Raw genomic sequence first — 12605 nt, 5'->3', positions numbered from 1 at the left:
ACGTAGGTTAATTCAACCAAAAAATTATAGATAAATGTTAATAGGGATGACATCACTAGTAGTATGTATTGGTGACAACTTCCTTCCAATGACATGTCTTATACTTGAGCTTATGTGTATGTAAATAGTGTCATCATATTATTCATATACCTGTCTATCGGATGGGTATACAACTAGTTTTACATGTTGTATTTGTTAGATCAAGATCAACTACACATCGTACAAATGGCCTTTGAAAGAAAACCAAACTTGTTGAACTTTTGGTTGTGTTGTGTATGGCCCAATTTATCCACCGCAACCACGCAACGTACAAAAATTAAAACCATAAAGATTGTAAATTTATATTGGTCCTAACTTTCCAATATCCATCAAGTACAATATTTAAGAATCATAACCGAATATATTTGTACACCACATTTTACTTGTAAAACAACTCTTTGTGCTCTACTTGATAAACACCACGATATCATTATAATAGAACCATCCAATGTATATAAAACATACAACCTACCATTGTAACAATATAGGCCAACATAATTAATAAATGAGGAATATCAAGGCTACGCGTTGTGGTTTGACTAGAAAGTGTAATAACTCACTATCACTTCACGTAGATAATGGTTTTAACTAGCTCACCTTTAACTATCACATTGCGGTTTAATTAATTAAATAAAGGATAAAAGAAAAAAACATGTATGTGTTTTTACATGTCATTAGTGGAGAGAAGTGGACCCCACCCACCCAAATGGTGGGAGGGCGTTAAGAGGGTAACGTCCTATGGGGCTAACCCTATTTGCTGATGTTGATCTTGTGGTTTGGCGGGCGTGAGTAGCTGATGTGGAAGGTGGACGCTAGTGGGTGGCACCCCACAACGCCAAGCCTAATGCAACAAAACTAAACATCAACAACTTTTGTTGGTTGTAAAACTTCATCTTAACTTATTCTTAGAATAGCTTCAAGGTTGTTCTTTGTCCTCACCAAGCCTTGGATGATCTCCATATAGCGTTGCCATATTATTCAATCGAGCCCCACTTTATAGATCTATGTTTTGATTTTTGGATAACAAGATGAACCGAAAAACAAAACAAAAAACTATTGTAAGATTTCTAAAAGTCTACGCGGATCAAACTATCACATGTTTTCTACATAATTAAAACACCATTGACAATAAAAGCGTTAAACCTAAGTCTTATTTCACCCCCAAAATATCACTAGGCTATAATACCATGTGCAAAGCTAATGCAAGTTATTTTTAAAATACTTGGTAAGAAAAATCCATGTAATTTGTAAAAACTAAAGGATTAAACTTGTAATTTCAATCAAACCACGTGAAAGATGTATATAATTTACTCTTATTTTATTAACAATAATAATAATAATAATAATAATAATAATAATAATAATAATAATAATAATAATAATAATAATAATAATACTATAAGTTAGAAACATTCATTGCTACATGCGGTCCTTACAATAATTAGTGTGATTCATATTAGTTTATGATGAAATTTATATTTGAACACCTTTTTTTTTTTGAACAGTCAAATTCTATGATTCATAGAACAGGGCCAGCATATGCTGTAAAAACCCAACAGTACAGTACAAAACAAATCAAAGCAAAACAAAACGAAACTAAATACAAAACAAAATACACCCAACTTCTACGCCACTATTTCACTATATCTCGTATGTTAAAGTCCACCCATCTTTCCCATACTATATCATGTAGTTTCGATCTACTTTTCAACCAAATAAAGCTCTCGGCCATTACTGATTCAACCATACTGTTTTCGGACCGATTGTTCCCTTCGAATTCTTTTTCATTTCGAGCCTTCCAAATGTTCCACATAGTGGTTTGAAACACTACGTTTATAACTTTTTTCCACTCATTAGAACCTGGAAGATCTTTGACATATTCTAGTACATCCTTGCATTCATGAAACTCTGTTGAAGATGGAAGCTTCAACCAATTGACTATGTCTCGCCAAATCCTTTTCGATCCACTGCAGCCACATATAGCATGATTTACTGATTCCTCCTGTGCATTACATCTTGAGCAAATATTACTGTTAATAGGAATTCTCCGCTTAATTAGCTCCGACTTCACCGGAATCCTCCCGACCGATGCTCTCCACGTGAAATAGTTTATTTTCGGCGGCACCCACTTATTCCAGTGTCTCCATTCTTCCTCTGATCCGTTGTTATCTTGACTCGCTATTTGACTTCGAATCTCCGCAACTATGAACTCTCCCTTGCTACTAGACTTCCAGTTCCATTTGTCGTCTCCGGTTTTAAACTTCGCCTTATTGAGGCTCTGTAACAAAGCTGTCCATTGTAAATGACCATTAAAAATGAAGATGAGAAGCTTAAATGCATCTGAGTACGTTACTACTACTCTACCCTCATCAAGTCATTATTGAGTTTATAGCAGACCACAAAAACAACATGGGACATAAAAACCACAAATCAAATTTTAAATATTTTAATATAAAAGAAAACGAATTAAATGAAGAAAAACAAATAAATAAAATTATAAAAGTGATGCATGCTGCCCCACGAGACCCACCAACCAAAGAACAACATAAACAATGAGAAAAGTGTCAAGGTATTTTGCCTCGTTTCCAAATTAAAATGTTCCATTTTTTTTTTTGAAACCGTGTTATTTGTTTTCTGGAAACCGCGTTATTTGTAAAAGATACGCGGTTTGGGGTTAAAAGATACAGGAACAAAGAAAGCGATCACGATAAATATGAATGACTATACGAGAAGTGTATAGTTGATAGTTATTATGTTATCTTAAGAATTAAACCTGTATAGTTGGGTATCCGTACATCTGCGAAAGAGGGTGGATATGTGAAGCTAATTCCATCCTTTTATTAAACCCGTTGTCTAAAAATAAAATTGCCACTAATTTGTTACATCTACTAGCTGAAAAAAAATTATAAAATAAGGTTTGAGACGATTTAAGTTAAATTATTAATCCATGTTAAAAACAAAAAGGAAATGAAAATATGATGGTTGAACCACCAAACTTCTTCCCCATGGGTGGGTATTAAAACCAGTAAATGATAAAATAAACACTCCACTTTAATAAATACTGTATACCCTAACTAACCTCAATAATTCATGAATAAATCTACATATCTTTATTTTATTTAATATTCAAAAAATAATAATATGGACAGCCACTAAACGACTTTTTCAACAAGTAACAAAATACAAATTTTATAACATATTACTTGTATATTATATAATTATGTGATGTACGGTTTTGATTTTTTGTTTTCTTTATTTTGTGTGATATAAATTGTTTAATTTAAATTAAGGCACACCAATTATAGGGGATGTGATGATACTTATAATTGTATCATAAAACATTATAACAAGAGAAGTCCGTTTGATACGAAATTAATTGTAACTAGAAAACTATAAAAATCATGTAAAAACCTAAACTTGTTATTTTAACTATTATACATAAAGCGTTTATGTATCCGTTTGCCTTTGCCTCTCACTTATTGAATTATTAAACCATCGTATTTTAATGTATTATATGGTCCTCACATGTTAAAGTTTTTAACTTGGTATTAGTTATATGAAGTCAAACAAGAAGTTTTTAAATCAAACAATTAGATAGTTAATCACTTGATACCGGCATGAATATATTCCTTTTTTAATATTTTTTTTATCTTAACATGTTTATGTCATGCTATCATGTTTGTATTTTTATTTTTTAATCTGTAATTTTTAGGTCTAAGATAAAACATTAAAACTATTTTATTTTACAAACAAGAGTAATTATGACACGTTTTATCTGGCTTTTATCCCATATATTGAAGTGCATATCTCGCGATTGACTTGAAATATCTTTTTAATTTATCTACAAACTTTGAAAATAAATCCTTCTAGTTGACAAAGACATAAGAACATGCTGTCGCTTAAAATGGATTAGCTTCCTAGTATGGTGACTAAACCATAATTAGAGGCAACAAATCTTTCTTAAAATGACTAATACATTCATCCATTGAGTTATTGTATGTGAACGTGATGACATATTATATGATGCTTTCCTAAAATAATAATAGAAAAAATATAAGTACAAACAAATAGTGTGTCCTTGGTGTATAGGCATTGTTGCCTAGTGGAGATGGATATGATCGGATGATTTCACTGGTGACACGATGATACTCCAGTGGTCCGTCAGTGATCCGAATTTGTCGTTCAAAAAAGAAATTCATAAAACAAACTATAATTCTTGATTCATTGTCTTTTTGTATATGTAAAAAAGTGCTTGTGGTGTATTTGGGTTTTAAAATTGAAGAAATCCAAATTATACGGAACAAAACGTTTTATATATGGATTTTTTATCATGATGTTTAGTAAAAGCAAGCACACATATCAAGAAAAAAAATGTGTCATAAGTTTACCTTTTCATGATACTAAAATACCAATTTGGTTATCTTTTAGGATGTTAGCAAAAATAAAAATAAAGTGTATGTCTTTACTTTTGATGAAAGTTACCTCTCTTCAAAAGTTTATCGCACAATAATCTTTACCTTTTTATTGTTGACAAGGAACAATAATCCAAAACAAATTCAATAACTAGCTTCAAATCAACATTGTACACCATAATGACATCTCATTTACTCTAATAAAAATTTTCTCAATTTATTTTTCTTATTTTAAAAATCTCATTCACTGATTTATTTGATTTATTTACTACTCCTGATTTTATATTTTATTCATTTTAAACTTTATATTTTATTGAAGGTATAATAAATTCACACCAAAAGATAAAGCATAACCACATTTTGTTTTAAATTAATTATTTTTATATTTAATATTTTTAAACGATTTCGTAAACGTTGAGCAAGTAATATTGACTCGAATATCATATCAAGGAAGTTATAAGCTATTTTGTTTAATAAAATATTAAAAGAATAACTTGTTATTTTTATTTCAAGAAAAAAATAAAGATCGCTGGTCCTGTGACTATTTGTCAACATACATTGTGTAGTCTTCTAGAATTTACTTTTGTTAAACGTATAATTTCTTAATACCTTTAGAAAATGTATATTTTTTAATGATATTTTTCACTCTGCTTTCATTAGTGCTTGATTATCGAATTAGTCAAATACTTAACAGTGACTAATTTGTCATATTCCGACTTAATTTCTTAAACCAATAAATTATATAACATATATTCTACTATTCGTCCTTTCTTTTATTTTCTTTCCTATCCGCACCCTGTCTTCTTTAGACATAGGCTACTCTTCTAGATCAAATTCATCAACTACTTGTTGTCATATTTTGATTTTTAATAACACTAAACTTAGGGTAAACTGCTAAAATGGTCCCTGAGGTTTGGTCACCTTTGTCATTTTAGTTCAAAACTTCAAACTTTTAAATCTGGGTCCCTATGGTTTCAATTTTGTTGTCATTTTCATCCAAAAGCAAAATATAGTCAGATTTTTCAGTTAACACCTAATTTTTTTTTGTCTTTTTCCTCCCTTTTAATGAAGGGGAAACTGCTCAGATTTTTTTAAAATTTGTTATAATAAAACGTTAAAAGACCATTTTGTCATTCATTAAAAGAAGGAAAAATACAAAAAAAAAAAAAAAAAAACTTGATGTTAACTGAAAAATCTGACAAGATTTTGATTTTGGATGAAATGACAACAAAATTGAAACCATAGGAACTCAGTTTTATGATGTGACAGTTGATGTGACACTGGTTTGGTGACGTGGCAGCTGATGTCAGCAAACTGGGTTAGTTTGGAAGTGTTTTCGGCCAATAAGTTAAAAGTTAGGAGTGGTGTAGTACAAATCGAAAATTGAAAGTGCTCTCAGCCAATTGTTTAAAGTTGTGTTTATTTAAATCTAATGTCCATTTAAAAAATAATTGAATACATAACTGTATTCAGATCTAAGGGGGTGTTTGGGATTGCGTTTTCAACCTGATTATTTGATTATTGTGTTTTGAAATCGCAAAAAATCTATTTTGAGTGTTTGGTAAAAAAAAAATTAATAAAAGAGTGAATTTCAAGTTTTGTCCTTTATCTTTAGGTCACTTTGCAAGTTTTGTCCTTTATGTTTAAATTTGACGAGTTTTGTCCTTTATTTTTAAAAATTAAGCACATTTTACCCTTTATGTTTAAAAATCAAACACGTTTTGTCCTTTATGTTTAAAAAATCAAGCACGTTTTGTCCTTAAAAATCAAGCATAAAGGACAAAACGTGCTTGATTTTTAAACATAAAGGACAAAACTCGTCAAATTTAAACATAAAGGACAAAACTTGCAAAGTGGCCTAAAGATAAAGGACAAAACTTGAAATATTCACTCTTAATAAAAAGTGATTTTTTTTACGTTTTGTAGAGTTCAAAACGTGATAATCCATAAGTAGGTTACCCCTTGCTGCAGGAAAACGTGAAAATCCAAAAACTGATTTTTTACGTTTTCACTTATTTATTTTTTTAAAATATATATACTTGCCAAACACTTAAATAGTTGATTATTGCGATATCAAACAACATAATCAAATCCAAACAATGTTGATTATCTGATTATTGTGATATCAAACAACATAATCAAATCCAAACACTATCTTTCTGCAGCACGTTTTGTTACATCTAATTATCTGATTCTGATTATTTAAAACGCATAATCTATTTTCAAAACCCAGCCCCAAACACCTTCTAAATATTATTAAAAATGAAGTTGTAATCAAATTTAGTATTACAAACATTACCAACAGCCATTTATATAATATAAATTTGCAACATAATGTTGCATTACAACTTGTACCATATGCATAATATTGGTTTTCTATAAGTGATTGGTTTGTTATGATGGTGTTATAATATAAATTTGCAATATAATGTTGCATTATAAGTTATATCATGTGCATAATGTTTGTTTTGTATATGTGATTGGTTTGTTATGGTGGTGTTGTTTTGTTCTCTCATTCCACATCTCTCAACAAGCGTGCGCTCTCTCTCTAGAACAAGAAAGTAACACCAGTTAGTGTTCTCCGACGTTCTTGCGTTTTCCGGCAACCGATTGAAGGTTGTTGTTCACTTCTATCTACATCATAGTTTTATTATGATGATTTTCGTTTGCCAATTTTGCTTCTTACGTCGGTGATTCTGGAAATTTTGTACGGTGCTTTGATTTTTTGCTGTTAATGCACAGGCGAAGAGCATGTTTTTTTCGGGATCAAATGATGATTTTCGTTTTTTGGCTATTATGATGATTTTCGTTTTCCAATTTTGCTTCTTACGTTGGTGATTCTGGAAATTTTGTACGGTGCTTTGATTTTTGGCCATTAACGCATAGGCGAAGAGCATGTTTTTTTCCGGATCAAATTACCAGCAGGTTGGGCTGTGAAAGCTTAGCAGGTCGTTTTTTCGTTTCTGCAATTCAAGTTTACTGATGTTTTTAAAGTTTTGTGTTGTGATAGGCTTTACATGGTTAATATTTGATGTTATTTAACCTTCACCGCTGTAACGTGTGACCCTTCAATCTAACATTGTATACGTTGTGCCTTAAATTGTAAGCCCTGGCCGCAACGCGGCAGGGGTAAAACCTAGTTATCGTATCAATATCATAACAAACCGAACAAATACCGAAGGTTCCTAGTTAAAAAACATAGTAGAGGGACTGATAACATAACTTAGGAAAGAAACAAATGGGTGTATAAATGAGCGCGTGTACAACTGACACAAAAAAAGTGAAGAGTACCCCACAACTAATAGTAACAATTCTTTAATATACACACACAAAACACCCCCTGTTGACTCCGCACGAACTCTCTGTCAGTCTCTACCCAAAATTCCATTTCCAAATAACTTATTTTAACCCACTTTTAGTCTCCTTCCTCCACCACCATCAACCACCACCACCACCTCATTTTCCGGCCAACCCACACCCCAAAAAAATTTAAAAAAAAATGCTTCAAAACAAAACCAAGATTCAATTTTTCTCACACACCCCACCGTAAAATATCATTTTTTACAATACCCATATTTTTTCTTGAACTATTTCTTTCTCCACCACCATCAACCACCGTCAACCACCACCCAGAAAAATACTATGCTCCAAAACAAACCCAAGATTCGATTTTTCTCACACACCCCACCGTAAAATACTATTTTTCACAATACCCATATTTTTTCTTGAACTATTTCTCCATAAAAAGTTAGTACAATAATGGCGGCCGTACCTAACAGTAACAGTAACACAGCCACCACCCAACAACCACCGTCTCCGGCGGCGGCGAACACTGCCATTACCCAGCTAGTTCCAGTACCAACACCAACAGAGTTAACCACCGATGAGATGGCAGTAAAAGTTGTACACAAACGGTATGAAGGGTTAGTGATGGTCCGTACAAAAGCTGTTAAAGGTAAAGGAGCATGGTATTGGGCTCATTTAGAACCGATTTTGGTTCATAATCCGGAAACCGGTTTACCAAAAGCGGTTAAACTCCGGTGTTGTTTATGTGAAGCGGTTTTTTCCGCTTCTAATCCGTCTAGAACGGCTTCTGAGCATTTGAAAAGAGGGACTTGCCCGAATTTTAATTCGGATTCGGCTCCGGGTCCGAACCCGATTTCAGTGGGTGTGGTGTCGTCGCCGCCGCCGCCGCCGCAGAACCACCGGAAACGGAACAGTTCCGGTGGCCGGAAGGGGAGTGGGTTTAAGGTGAACAGTTCTGAAACTACTTATTCTGTTGCTCCTATTACTATGATTGAACCTCCTAGATTTTCTGTTGATGTTTCTTACCCGACCCGACCCGATTTAGTTCCTGCATTTTCGTCCGCAACCGTTGTAACGGGTAGCGGTGGCGGTGGTGGGTTGTACTCTCCGGCCCACCACCACCACCATCACCACCAGCAACAACATCCTCAACAACAACAACAACATGTGGTGTTATCAGGGGGGAAAGAGGATTTAGGGGCATTAGCAAAGTTGGAAGATAGTGTAAAGAAGTTAAAGAGTCCCGGGTCATCACCGGGTCAAGTATTGACAAAGGCCCAAATAGATTCATCACTAGAGTTGTTAGCAAATTGGGTGTATGAGAATTGTGGGTTGGTTTCCTTTTCAAGTTTAGAGCATCCAAAGTTCAAGAACTTCTTAAACCAACTCGGGTTACCGGGGATAACGCGGCGTGATCTCGCGGGTGAGAGGCTTGATTTGAGGTATAAAGAGGCTAAAGCTGAGTCGGAAGATCGGATTCGTGATGCGTTGTTTTTTCAGATTTCGTCGGACGGGTGGAAGGCGAAGGTTAGTTGTTGTTCAGGTGAGGTTGAAAATTTGGTGAATGTTTCTGTGAATTTGCCTAATGGGACTAGTGTGTTTAGAAGAGGGGTGTTTACAGGTGGGTATGTTTTTTCTAAGTATGCTGAGGATGTTTTGTGGGAAACAATTTGTGACATTTGTGGGAATAATTTGGAACAATGTGTGGGGATTGTTTCTGATAAGTTTAAGAGTAAAGCTTTAAGGAATCTTGAGAATCAACATCATTGGATGGTTAATATTTCTTGTCAATTTCAAGGGGTTAATAAGTTGATTAAAGATTTTAGCAAAGAACTACCCTTGTTTCACAATGTGACTGATAATTGTTTGAAAGTTGCAAACTTTGTGAACACCAAGTCTCAAATTAGACATTCTTTCCTTAAATTTCAATTGCAAGAATACGGTAGAGCGGCATTGTTGCGTGTGCCGTATGGTGGTGGTGGTGGTGGGATTGGGAGGGTTGAGTTCGAGCCGGTGTTTCAGATGGTAGAAGATGTGTTAAGCTCAGCGAGGGCGTTGCAGTTGGTTTTCCTTGATGAGAGTTTCAAGATAGTGTCGATGGAGGATCAAACCGGGAAAGAAATCGAGGAAATGATGAGGGCTCAATTTTGGAATGAATTAGAGGCGGTTCATTCGTTGGTTAGATTGATCAAAGGAATGGCTCATGAGATCGAGAAAGAGAAGCCGAGAATCGGGCAATGCTTGCCGCTTTGGGAGGAGCTTAGAGTGAAGATTAGGGAATGGTGTGGGAAGTATCATATCAATGAGAATCATGTAGACAAGGTTTTTGATAAAAGGTTTAAGCGAAATTATCACCCTGCATGGGCGGCTGCATTCATTCTTGATCCGTTTTATTTGATTCGGGACATAAGTGGTAAATACCTGCCTCCTTTTAAATGCTTGACTTCCGAACAAGAAAAAGACGTTGACAAGCTTATAACAAGGCTTGTTTCACGCGAAGAAGCTCACATTGCGTTAATGGAGCTCATGAAATGGAGAACCGAAGGGCTTGATTCCGTGTACGCACAAGCAGTCCAATTAAAACAAAGAGACCCCATAACCGGAAAAATGAAGATAGCTAACCCACAAAGTAGCAGACTGGTTTGGGAAACATATCTAACCGATTTCAAGTCTTTAAGGAAAGTGGCGGTGAGGTTGATCTTCCTTCATGCCACTTCATGTGGGTTCAAATGGAACTCGTCTTTATGTAGATGGGCTCAATCAAGAAACGGGATCGATAAGGCACAAAAGTTGATATTCATTGCTGCCCATTCTAAACTCGAGAGACGAGATTTTTCAAACGACGAAGAGAAAGACGCCGATTTTTTCTCGATAGCGAGTCGAGAGGATGATGTGCTCAATGAGGTTATGTTTGATGCATCCTCTTTGTGAAAATCCATCTCTTTGTTCTTTCTTGCTTTTGATGATTATAATATATAGCTTATTTAGGATTTTTCTTTAGATTCTTTTACCTCTACTTAAGGTACTTGTTTAATTGCTCTTTTAGAAGTTTTTGGCACCTTTGGTAGTTATAGAAGGGGGTCATCTTTTTTAGTTTGATCATATCTTTGGAGGTTAAAATGGGTAATTTCTTTTTTTGTTTAATGAAGATAGTTGTAACATTCTTAATCATGTTGGTAGCTTAAGTAGAGAAAATTCTTAATTTTGCATCAATTTTCTGAAAATAATAAGTAACAATTTGTGCTTATATTGTTTTTTGGCTATGTTCAATGATTGTTATTATTGATGATTAAGAATTGGTTTGTAAGGAAAAGATAAAGACAATTATGAGAATAATTTTCTCCTTTTGGTAGTGTTTTACATGTACAAGAATCAGAAACCTAGAATCTTGGAAGGGCCTAAGTGCAAAATCTTGCAAATTCAAAGGGGTAAAACGAAATCTCATTTTTTTTAATTTTTTAAATCATTGTGTTTATTATTGTGATTATTATTTAAATACATATAGGTCGTAGGTCATGATTGCAAAGAAAAAAAAGTTTTAGGGCCAAAAATGGGAAGTAGAGTGTCGGCATGAAGCAACTCACAAGTTTTGGTTTCAAATGTGTTACTTGTCTTGGTATTAAAAAGAAAAAAAAAGCAGTAAAGTTTGTGTTATTATAAATAGTCAGTTAAGGAATATTTTATGCTTGATTTTATCATCATTTGAAATCATTAAATAATATGAAAACTGTTTATGTAATCATAATTATTCCAATCCAATGCTAAATCTTTACCTATTTCATCATGATGTATGTCAGCTTTTCTTCTTCCTTTATACGTGATGGTATTTGGTTTTTAAATATGATAATATACATTATCACTAAATGATTAGAACAAAAATACGAATCTAAATTGATAAAAAAAAAAAATTATCATTTTTTTACAAAAAGTCATCAAACCTATTTGTTCATACAGCTATAAATTTTTTCTATCATTTACATATACATGTATAGGTAATATAATGTACGCATATATAGCTATCAAACTGATTTGTTCAAAAAAAAAGTTAATTTCATAAAAGATGAATTCGAAACAATAAACATTATACTTATACTATTTTCTTTTATTTATAGAATTTTCAAGATTGAAATTACAAATGATTTGTCTTTTTTCCCACATGTTCTTAGAATATATAACTTTTGTATGGATCCCTCAAAACACACAAATATATAGAGAAAGAGGTATATATAATATATGAGTGATACAAATTGATGATTAGAAAAGAGTAATTGAATGAAAAAAGGATGGGTGGTATATCACAATTCCACTTTTGTAATAAAGCAACCTTCTAATAATTCAAAAGGCTGCCACACCATTTCCACCATTTAGGTACTAAGTTAAAGTGATGTTTAATTAGCGGGAATTAATATTCACACGTCCCTTTATTTAATCTCTTTTTATACATACATAGATATATATAGAGAGAGAGTGAAAAAGGGACGTGAAAATAAAATTTAGAGATGTGAAAATAGTGGAAGCCTTAATTAACTCATATAATAACCGTATATTTTATCAAACGATTATAATATTGTAGTCCTAAGAAATTTAACATGATTTGAATAGAGATATTAATTATATGATTGCCATTATGTATATTTCTTATCCATGGAACTATGCATTATTGTTGAAATTTTGATGATCCAACAATTATTATATTGAATTCACAAACATTTGAAGATGTTAAGAACGTTAAATTATGTATGTATGTGTATATAATAAATTAGAAGAAAACATTATATCTTGAATCTTGATTGTTAGCAAGGATCATACTTCAGTCCAAAAAATTGCATATTAGTATGATTCGATAGT

The 12605-nt window shown here is 33.0% G+C and overlaps 2 protein-coding genes across 2 annotated transcripts; one reads left to right on the top strand and one right to left on the bottom strand.

Moving 5' to 3' along the window:
• Positions 1-1672: 1672 nt before the first annotated feature.
• LOC110866044 lies at positions 1673-2872 on the bottom strand. The gene is made up of 2 exons (XM_022115396.1): positions 2813-2872; positions 1673-2317 (listed from the first exon to the last, which is right to left on the bottom strand). Exons 1-2 carry the CDS (start codon positions 2870-2872, stop codon positions 1673-1675), a joined length of 705 nt encoding a protein of 234 aa, XP_021971088.1.
• Positions 2873-7765: 4893 nt separating this feature from the next.
• Positions 7766-10920, top strand: LOC110864315. Its single transcript, XM_022113367.2, has one exon. It carries the CDS (start codon positions 8211-8213, stop codon positions 10686-10688), a length of 2478 nt encoding a protein of 825 aa, XP_021969059.1. The 5' UTR covers positions 7766-8210; the 3' UTR covers positions 10689-10920.
• Positions 10921-12605: the final 1685 nt, after the last annotated feature.

The sequence above is a fragment of the Helianthus annuus genome, chromosome 6 (genome assembly GCF_002127325.2).
Source record: "Helianthus annuus cultivar XRQ/B chromosome 6, HanXRQr2.0-SUNRISE, whole genome shotgun sequence".
NCBI classification, from domain to species: Eukaryota; Viridiplantae; Streptophyta; class Magnoliopsida; order Asterales; family Asteraceae; genus Helianthus; species Helianthus annuus.
Note: the sequence above shows the minus strand (reverse complement) of the source record. Positions and strands in the feature narration are given on the sequence as shown.

Excerpts from the sequence above, each read along its gene's own strand:
- LOC110866044 (XM_022115396.1), bottom strand. The coding sequence starts at position 2,872 with ATGGAATTAGCTTCACATATCCACCCTCTTTCGCAGATGTACGGATAC. Across the intron at positions 2,318-2,812 it reads ACGGATACCCAACTATACAG|AGCCTCAATAAGGCGAAGTT; the intron begins GTTTAATTCTTA and ends GCTTTGTTACAG.
- LOC110864315 (XM_022113367.2), top strand. The coding sequence starts at position 8,211 with ATGGCGGCCGTACCTAACAGTAACAGTAACACAGCCACCACCCAACAA.